General features: G+C 32.4%; 1 protein-coding gene across 1 annotated transcript; it reads left to right on the top strand.

Moving 5' to 3' along the window:
- The first annotated feature begins 5531 nt into the window (after nucleotides 1-5531).
- LOC146913013 (F-box protein SKIP1-like) lies at nucleotides 5532-8381 on the top strand. The gene is made up of 2 exons (XM_085718429.1): nucleotides 5532-7428; nucleotides 8176-8381. Exon 1 carries the CDS (start codon nucleotides 6134-6136, stop codon nucleotides 7421-7423), a length of 1290 nt encoding a protein of 429 aa, XP_085574555.1. The 5' UTR covers nucleotides 5532-6133; the 3' UTR covers nucleotides 7424-7428; nucleotides 8176-8381.
- Nucleotides 8382-11158: the final 2777 nt, after the last annotated feature.

Genomic DNA, 11158 nt, shown 5'->3' with positions numbered 1-11158 from the left:
CAGCCTTCTTTTCACTCCTAAGAAATTGTCCTTCACTTAGTGAGATCAAAATGGAATTCACAAGTATTGGGAGAGAGAGTGCTGTGAGTTCTAATTTTTTGAGGGATTTTGTTGGTGTAAGCCCTCAACTGAAGTCTCTCTGTTTGGCTACCTGAAAACATCATATTGTTTGCTTCAATTTTCCCCAATTTGGAGCTGCTTGATTTGAGTTGGTGTCGTCAAATATCTGAAGGTATTTGTCAAGTTTTAAGAAGATCTTGTAAGATTAGGCATTTGAACTTATCCGGATGTTCAGGAGTGAAGCTCCTTGGAATAAACTTTGTAGTTCCCAAGCTAGAGGTATTGGACTTGTCAGATACGAAAGTTGATGATGAAACACTCTATACGATCTCAAAGAATTGTTGCGGGCTTTTACAACTGTTACTGAAAAATTGTGATGATTTCACAGAGGAGGGAGTCAAAGGTGTGGTAGAAAACTGCACACAGTTGAAAAAAATGTATTCGGGGAGTTTTCATATAAGTAGCAAAATTAGAGAACTCTTCTCGCGTCACGGATGCCTTCTTTGCACGTAGTTTTGAAGTGTTGTGCTGAAGTTTGAATTTTGTAAGTTTCTTTTCCTTTAAGATTTAATTCTGAGAAATTACTTTTTTAAAATGTCTACTTCAAATGTGCATTTACTCATGCATGATAATTCCATAAGTAATAGTGTTCTATTTTTATATAATGTACAATGTAATGCAAGCAGTTGAGTGTAGTGTTTTTAAATATGATATATGTGTGTGCATAGTTTTAGTTTTATTTTTAACATGTTATACTCTCAATTCACCATCGTTATGCTTTGAAACGTAACTTTAACCATTGCTATACATTCAAACAACTCCCACACAAGCTCAACGCCCTTTAAATTAACCTTCAACATTGTTCGGTTAAGTGAATGGTTGCGATACTATGTCATTCAAAGTTCAAATCCTTTTAGTGAACGGTCGTCTACCATATTTTGTATTGTATTAATCTCATGTGTCTTCACTAGAAATAGCAATTCTGGTTCAATTTGCGTGTTGTGTTGTTGAAATTATTAGCCTACGTTTGATTTATTTCTCTTTCTTAAGTTTTATCGCATCAGTGTAGTAATGTTATCTTACTTGTCACAGATCTCTCAAAAGTGTTATAGGCTTAGAAGAGCATTTCTCTTTACTGGTTTTGTAACTTCTATATCTATTTCGTGCTTTAGTGTTGGAAGATAGTTTATTTAATTCGCTACATTTTTTGATTGCTACTGATTGACTTAATGACTTTTAAGCTTTGATCTTAACCACACAGGAGAATCAGGAGTATGATATTTGAGAAAATCTGTCGTTGTTAAATCTGTGGACTTGTGATTACACATGAAAAGTAAAACAAGTAAAATGCCAATAATTTTTCAAATGCAATTTTATTTAGGATAAGTTTTTCTATTTTAGTTACTTAACATAAAGAGTGTTGCTTAAGACAACAAAAAGAGTATTATATTGTGTACTTTTTTGAGCTTGTTTATCTGGATTCTTTCACTTAAGTGTTGTATTACTTTTATAGTACTTGGATACTTCTTTCTACTTCATTTGGATATATACACCATAACAACAACATTGCTTCATATATATTTCTTTCTAGATTTTAATTGCATTTGATTCTCTAAAATATTGTTGCACATAAGAAATAATTGGTCAACTGCATTCCTGCTGCATATGACTGCACTAGTATATCTAATTTATGTGACCGGTTTGGGATTTATGATTCTGTAGTTATTCTGTTTTGGCTGCACTATATATGATTCTGTCTTGGTGTAGTGATCTAGTTTAAATTTATGGGGTTGTTGTTGGGTAAATGATGAGCAATTGATTCATTTTGTGTGACTCCCTTCAAAAAATTAAACTAATGTGACTTTTAAGTGATTAATATTAGATTTTGCAATAATTATGATTTAGACATTAGAGAAGCCATTATAATTGAAACCATGAAGGATATCTCACAGGGCAGAACAGATTTCACAAAGCCAGGATATCTCACAGGGCTGAACAGATTTCACAAAGCCATCATGATTATAAGACGGTGAACGACCTTGTAATGTGGCCCATTTGTTAGCTACGGTGTCCTTCATGCTCTCATTTCAAAGGATAAGCTTATAGCTATCACTGAAAATGCTGAACAAGCATCCAAGGAGAGTGTTTGTTTGGAGAAAGAGCTCATCTCATCACAGCTTGTTGTCTTTGTTCCAAACACACAGGTGTTGGAGTCTGATCATGGGAGGCAGTCATTCCCATGCCAGCTCCGTATGTTGAAACCAGTTTGTATCATTTTCCCTTGGTCACTCCTATCACAACTACAGATGAGGTGCTTGGCCCTGATAAAGGGAAGGTCATAATCACTGGTAGCTCCAAGAATTTTACTGCAGCAGGCATGAAGAGTGTTCAATATTACGCAAGTTCTGGGGAGATTAGGAGGATACAGATCCTGCTACTGACAGTACTATGGATCACGACACTGACACTGAGAAATTGGATACTTGTGAGACTAGTATTGCAGGAAAGTACTTAGTGCAGCATCCTCAGGAAGATAGCTTTGTCAAACCTGGTAGGAAGGCAAGTAAGAAAAGAGTTAAGTCTCACAATGGCAAAAGCACTGATGGCATCACAAGTAGTGAGCACATCCAAACTCGTTCCAAAAAGGGTGTAATCAAAAGCAATCCCAAATATGTTTGACTGTCATGAGATATGTTGTCTGGCAGATAAGTTTCTTGGCAGCTTATGGTTATGAGCATAGATTTAGTTGAGATGGTCATAGTTGACCTGCTTATATGCTGTAATATGTTGTAAAAAACGGCGTCCTTCTTCCGACTTAAACTAAAATTGCGAATCACACATCAACCCAATAAGAGTAACACCATAGAACAAGAACAATATGTACAAAACTTTTATGAACATAGTGTTTGATTTTAAAAGAGATTAGTATCTAAGTGATTGACACCTAGAAATACACAAAACAGAGATTATATTAATAAAACTTTGAATGGTTAAACAAGAAACATTGTCTTCCAACTTAAATTAACATTACGAATGAATTTTCTCAAACTTCTAAAATAGATACAATACTTTTTAATATTATTAAATAGATGATTTTTTTTTTAAAAAAAGTTATAACAAACTGATTAAAATAAAAGTGACTTTGTGATTCAATATTTGAGAGATTATTTCTTTTTTTTGGTTACAAAAAGTTTAGGTGGGTTCGGCTCCGGTCACCACCAGGGTCAGGGCATGCCTCCGGGCCCAAAGGGCACTTACAAATAAAAGTGACTTTGTGATTCAATATTTGAGAGATTATTTCTATATTGTGTTTGTTTATTGTAATAAAAACTAGCAACAAACCCGTGCTAAGCACTGACCCGTGCTCTGCACGGGTTAATTCGAAGTGCGGGGCTATGCACTATATGAATTGAGAAGGAAAAAAAAAAACTAAAAGCCGACGTTAATGATAAAATGGTAAATTACTTTGACTTTTCTTGAGATTTTCTTAAATAACACAAACACCCCATCTAATATTTCAAACACATCAATCTCCCATCCTTTTATCCATTTCAATAACTTTGTAAATATACAATTTAATTTCAATCATTTTGGTTGTTTTCTCTTTTCACAATTAAGTTAAATGAGATTTTTTTCTTAATTTATTTGTATTTGTTTTCTCTTTTCTAAATTAAGTTAAATGAGATTTTTTTTCTCGCAATGTAGAAATAATAACAACATTTATTTTTACCACCAAATAGAACCAAACATCGGCAATTACAGAAGAGATCAAAGGAGAATGTAGAAATGAGAAGAATTTTGATGGATGAACATTGTGGTTGATCAATGAAAAGAAAATAATCTTCCATATATGTGTTTTATTACATTATAGTTTAAAAATTAAACCACCTTGACTGAGGAACAATAAGTTGAGAAAAATCACCAAGTGAAAAATGGAAAGAAAAAATGGTCGAAAATTAAATGAGTTCATACTTGTATGAAGAAGTTAATTGCTCAAAATAAATGAAAATAACGAAATTTGAACCGTGTTATAGTATAAGAGAAGTGCTTGTCAATTTGATAATAAAAAGAAGAAGATTATTGTTTAGTTAAAAAAAAGAGCGGGTGTTTGTGTTATTTAAGAAGACCTTAAGGGAGGCTAATGTAATTTGTCCATGATAAAATCATTGAAATAATTGTTATTAAATATTATGAAGTAGTAAACTAAAAATATGTAGAAATATTTAAAATAGTAAAATTTTTATTATTGATAAAGATATCGTTATGAGTCCCGTGTATGAATTGTACAACAATATTATTTAGTGACTCATTTATCATGTTTTCAATATTTTTTATAGTCATATTTCTAAAAGATATAATAATTAATAATCTACAACAATAAAAAATAATATTTTATAATATGACATGGTGGCCTGACTTCTTTGATTCTCTATTGTTTTCAAATATGTTGAGATATGCAAGTTTCAAAGTGTCTTGTTTGTCTACACTCTGGTTCTTCAAGCTTGAAAGAGTTTTTATGCTTGTTGATTTGTTTAGGGAGTTTTGACACTTGGATTTTGATACCGTGGTGACGGTCGATCCATTAATTGTTTTTCGCAGAGGTTCACTTTTCATATTGGTTTTTTGGAACCTGGTTTCATGCCCGTGAACTTGTTCGCTTGTTGATTAGTGGATTTTTGTTACAATATATTTGGATCGATCCACTTGGGGCCCATTTGGATTAGCTTATTTTAGAGCTTATTAAAAACAATAGAATTGATTAGTGAATTTTTATGTATTATTTATAAGTTTTTAAAGTTGTTTATGTAAAAACAGTTTATAAAGATATACTTTTCGTTAGTGAGAGCTTATAAATTAAAATAAAAGCTTATTTATTTACATAAATTATTTTTCATAAACCTAAAATAACCTCAATCCAAACCGAGTCTTGGTCTGATTTATTATGTGGTATCCCCGTTTTTTGTTATACTTGAGTCAGGTCTAATGCCCTCAGTCTCTTTATATATTTCTTTTTATTTAATATAATTTTTCTTTTGACTAAAGAAAAAGATAAATAAAAAACAAAGGCAAATTATTTTTAGAAAAGAAGCAATCTTGAAAATGTGTAATTTTGTGAAAATTAGGTATATGTCTTGTAATAAATATTTTGTAATTTTTTTAACTCTTTAGATATTTAAAAGTTCCCTAAAAAAAGATATTTACAAGTTGAATTATAGGAAAATTTGTTTTGGGATTAAGATTAAGTTTGTTTGTTTTGTTTTTTTAAAAAAAGATTAAGTTAGTGTGTTTTATCGAGTGAGTTTGTTTTAATTTATTTTTAAGAGAAAAAATATGGGGAAGTTGAAGTAAAAGACACAAAAGAATATAATTTTGATGATTCGTCAAAAAATTAAGAGGGGGTAAAATTGTATTTTTGATAGACATTAATGTCATATTTAGAAAATAGAAGATTGTAAATTTTTTTAACTCTTTTGATATTTAGAAGTTGAATTATAAGAAAATTTGTTTTGATTGAATTAAGATTAAGTTTGTTTGTTCTTTTAAAAAAATTAAGTTTGTGTGTTTTATTTAGTAAGTTTGTTTGAATTTGTTTTTAGGAGAGAAAAAATAGGGGGAAGTTGATGAAAAAGACACAAAAGGATATAATTTTGATGACGTGTCAAAAAATTAAGAAGGGGTAAGATTGTATTTTTGGTGTCATTAAGTTTCATATTTAGAGAATAGATAATTTTATTTGAAAAAATAATTTAGTTTGTTACAAATTAATTCAATCTTTATGCACTAATTTTCTTTCTCCTCTAAAAGAGATCTTTTTATTTTCTTTTTTACAAAAATTATGGAGTAGTTTCTTTTTTATGTACAGTAAAACAAAATAAAATATTGAGTTTTTTTTTTTTTAGAGAAAATATGGAGTGGTTATTGTTGTGTGGAAAAAGACACAAGAAAGATAAAAAAAAAATGGACACAAACAAAGCCCATTAATATTGTCTAATATATAAAAGAACGAACACAATACAAACTACTCCTAGTTCTTTTACCGAAACCCTAAAACACAATAAACCGTGGCCGCCATATGGTTTCTCTCTTCTATTTCCTTTCCCACCGGCCTCGCCGGTGCTCATACCATTCCCTGCCAATGAAAAGGAAAAGAAAATCTTCACCGGAAAATTTACCACGGGTGAAACTCTTCCGAAATCCAAAGAAAAGGAAGAAGATAACTTCTTCTTTCAAATCTCCACAACAGTTGGTTCAGGAACAAACATGTTCATATTTACCTGATGATTGCTGGGAAATTGTCTTCAGATTCCTCATCATCAACGACAACAACAGTAGTCACTGTTTAAAATATCTATCCCTTGTCTCCAAACAGTTCCTCTCCGTTACCAACAGACTCCTATTCTCACTTACTATCTTGGATGAGACACGCCCTTTCCTTGATCGCCTCTTTGAAAGGTTTACACACCTCGACTCCCTCGACCTCTCGCACTACAACTGTGACCTCAACAAGCTTCGCTTCCCATTAAATATCACATCGCTCACAATCTCCAAGAATCCGACCTTGCTCAAACAACTCGACCTCGGTAAAAGTTTGAGCAACAATCACACTAATGCAACTCACTCTTTGTTATCCAAGTTTCAACGTTTACAAGATTTGGATCTTGAATGCAATTATTTTCTGAATGATAAACATGTTGCCCGGTTGTCTTTGTTTCTTGTTCATTTGGTGTCTATAAACCTTAGTTATTGTTCGGACCTCACAGAATTATCCTTGTTTTTACTAGTTAGAAATTGTCCTTCACTTAGTGAGATCGAAATGGAAGATACGGCTATTGGGCAAGAGATGTTAGAGAATAATGATTCTTTGAGAGATATTGGTGTATACCCTCAATTAAAGTCTCTCTATTTGGGTGACAATAGCTGGTCAAGTGTCGAAAAAGTCATAATGTTCGGTTCTTCTTTCCCCAATTTGGAGTTGCTTGATTTGCATCGTTGTGATTGGATATCTAAAGATATCTGGCAAGTTATAAGGAGATTTGATATGATTACACAGTTGTACTTAGACGGATGTTATGCAGATTGGGACATATTTGAAATGAACTTTGTACTTCCCAAGCTACAGGTGTTGGATTTGTCAAATACAGATGTTCATGATGAAACACTCTATGCGATCTCAAAGAGTTGTCCTGGGCTGTTGGAACTATTACTGATAGATTGTGATTTGGTCACGGAGAAAGGAGTGAAAGATGTCGTGGAAAACTGCAAACAACTGAGTGAGATTGTATTGGGAGGTTCTGATATAAGTGATGAAATTAGGGAACTCGCCATGGATGCCTCCTTTTCTAGTGTTCTGAAATTGATATGAACACTGTAAGTTGTCCTTGTTTTAGTATTTACTTCTCTATGAAATAATTATTTTTTTTAAATTGTCAACTTACAGAGTTGCCTATACTAACCAGTCTGTTGATTTGTTTATATTAAGAACTCGTAACCAAAGTATCTTGTTTTGTTGTTTTGTTTAGTCTATATTAAATTCAAATAAATTTGAAACTATGAGCATGGTGTGGAACATGATTACCTTTTTGGATGATATAAATATGTTGGTTTGTGTCATCAATAGTGCACCGGTTCTGATTGAGTATGAGTGTTATCTTGTGCTTGATTGCATCATGATCCTATGCAAGTGTTGAATGGATGCTGCTGAATTTATATCAGTTAGTTGTGTGAAAAATGATGTCGATGCATATTTTTGATAGCCTTGTTTGTTGCAAATGAATTTTGATGATGTGTGGAGAGGGTACCAATAGTTTGCTGATCAAGGAGATGAAAGTATTGAAGTGGTATTTGAGTGCTGTATTTTGTGATTTCCAAGAGAAGTGTATCCAAGATATATTAAAGGTTTAGTGTAGCAGGTTTATATTAGGGGGTTGGTGTTTTTATTTGTTTTGTATTTGATCCTCGGTGTATAGGTGAATTAACTAGTTAGTTCATTTGTTTTTATCTTCCTCTTGATAAAAAATAAAACAGTACTCCAGATACTAAAATAGTGGTTTGTTAAAAAACTATTAATTTTTTTAAATATCTTACACTTGTTGATTCATTTTGTGTATGCTACAGGTTACCGGAGATCGAGGGAAGATGGTTGCTTTTCAAAGAAATTTAAACAAGTTTGAAATTAAAGAAATAGCTTGAACTAGAAGATTACAATGCTCAAATGAGTGCCTGAAGAAACTTATTTATTTTGTTCAATTTCTCATTCATGGTTTTGTAATGGTTGTTGAAGCAAAAAGTCTGTCTTATTGGATTGAAGTGAAGTTTTCCAATTGAACTGTTGATTGGCAAATTTTATTAACATCAATTTTATTGTTTATTCTGATTAAAATAAATTTTATTAAAGTGAATTTGATGAAATGTATCAACCTTAGGTTAGGTCAACGTTAAATAGATTCTAGCTTATGAAAGCTTCTCAATGAGAGAATTATTTGTTAATTATACTTTAAAATAAGGATTTAGAAGTTTATAGGATTATATCACATTAATTACCTGGACAAAATTTCAGGTGTGAGTAATTTAATCTTTAAATTTTATTGTTTGGTAATATGAATAGGTAAACATCGTTGGTTGAATGGACAAATAGTGGTGATCGAAATCAGAGCTTCTTTCAGCAACTAAAATGTTATAACTTATATGCTGATAGTTGTTGTATTAATTAGTTGGTCATACTGCACAAGATAGATGCGTTTACACGTCTTTCAAATTTTATTGAAGGAATTGCATGACTTGGCTACCATTAGACATGACTGCAAAAAGTGAGAGAGGAACTGCGGAACAAAAGTGGAAAATCGATGATCCTAAGACTAGTTTTTGTTACACCAAAGATCCTAAACACATTGAAAAGTTACATGTTAGGAATTATAACAACTTGGATGTAGCTTTAGTTATTCCTCACATATTTGTAGACAGCATCAGAGGATTCAATATGATATTGCATTGAAGGATGAACCACATAAGTCTTTTGTTAAGATAAGCAAAAGTACTTCTATTTCTCAGTAACTTGTCCATATCTTGTTCCAAATGTATCCATCATCTGATTTTCTGCTAAGCGTCTGCTGTAATTGTAACCACTCCGGTGGGGTGAAACTCTTCATCTGATTCTTATTACTTATTCCAGGAGAAAAATTGGTCAAACTGAGCAATGTGAGGTTTCTCCATATCTGATATTTCCCTTCACCTATACTTCAAAAAACGTAATACATTAACATTGTGATGTTATCTAAAGTTTAAATTACTCACCTGTTTGGTAGAACACTATACCAATGTCACTCACTTTGACTATTTCCTGTGAAACATACAGGCATTAGAGTCAGTTGCCAAAACAATTTATTTGAAGCTCAATGTACTTTGTTTACTTAATAGAAGTTCAATATACTTTGTTCTAAGATATTAAGCCTAAGCATCTCAATATTTTGTACACCATGTCAATTCATTAGAAGCTTCTCAAAGCATCGAAACTCCAAATGCACAGTCACCATCATTTTGTTTTGATTATGCTAACATATGTTTCCATGGTGAATTTAAGCCACGATAATCTAACTTTACCAGAATAAACTACTTGCTCCTTACAAATATTATGAAAATTATACACGTGGTTGTGACAAAATCATAAGCTATCTTCTTTTATACAAGTCACGTCCTTCAATCCACAACTGTGCATGAATACAAGTCATTTCTGAATTTCTATATAACATTAGTATCTATGAAGCACGGATACTATTGGGATTAGGCGTGTCCATTCAGACACACACCAGTGTCTGACACACACTCATATGATACCCGTACGAAACATGCCGGATAACTAAGAGAAGTGTCCAGCCCTAAACAGTTGTTTTTTATTTGCTTCGACATACCAGCAGAGATATACCTAACCTTGCCACATCAGCAGTGGCTCTAACTAACTGTGCCACACCAGCAGAGATGGCTAACTATAACACTTGTGATAATGGGAACAGTAGAATTCCTTCACAAATGCATTTTTCAGTTCAACTATTTTCATAAAATGCGGACTGCAGAGTCTTTCATAGTATGCAAGCTATTAATTTTTGTAACTCGCACGTTGTCATGTGTAAAAATAGATTTACTTTTCAATGTTATGATGACTTTAGGAGTAAGCTATGGTGTAGAAGTTTGTATACATTAGGATGAATACTTTACTTATCAATGTTATGATGACGCCTAATGCTGAAGTTGATCGATTCAAATTCACTTATCTCAAACCTATGATTCATAGGTGTAGTATCCAATGATGTACTATCTCGCGACATTGAATACGATAAACCTTTTTATCAGGAATGTATGAAGCCATTTCCTCTTCACTTCATCATATTCATATTCCTTTGACTTCAAATAATACTTAACTTTCCTCCACTTTATGTGCATGTTATCCTTTAGTAATTTTTCTGTTTGCTTAGACAGTTTAGGAAAAAATCAAAAAAATATAAGTTAGACGAGATGAGATAAAGCCGAACTATTAAAAATTTATACTAGACCTAAATTAGCTCAAGCATGTCAATAATGTATGACTCATGCATGTCTTTCCAACTAAGACAATTGATACGAGCACATTGATGTCTGGTTACCAAGTTCCCTATTGCATTCAATAGATTCATTTCTTCACAACCGATTGTATTGCCCAAAGGATCTACATCAGCAAGTACAAAGTCTCCGCGCGTCTAGCATGTCCCCAACATCTCGCATATATATATATATAACCTCGAGTTCTCTTTCCTTACTTGAACGTTCACTTGTACTACTGAAAGAGACTCAATGTGATTGCCCTCTTTTCTTTGGATCGTCCAAAATTTCATATAACATTCAACTTTCTACGATTACTCATTGCGCTTTCTACAAAAAGCAAATCCAAACATGATCAAAAATGCAACATAATATGAGCAAAACAGCCACCATTCATTCCCAGTGTCATGCCAAAAATTGATTGATTTTGCAGCCTCTATTCACATCAATCCAATTACACTTGAAAAGTAACACCATATAGTACAAAAACTTTTAAAAACATAGTCTTTGATTTGATCCTGGTTGTATA

This window comes from Medicago sativa, chromosome 6 (genome assembly GCF_051527215.1).
Source record: "Medicago sativa cultivar Bolivia chromosome 6, Bolivia_mono, whole genome shotgun sequence".
Lineage (NCBI taxonomy): Eukaryota > Viridiplantae > Streptophyta > Magnoliopsida > Fabales > Fabaceae > Medicago > Medicago sativa.
Note: the sequence above shows the minus strand (reverse complement) of the source record. Positions and strands in the feature narration are given on the sequence as shown.

Coding starts and splice junctions, on each gene's coding strand:
- LOC146913013 (XM_085718429.1), top strand. CDS start 6,134: ATGGTTTCTCTCTTCTATTTCCTTTCCCACCGGCCTCGCCGGTGCTCA.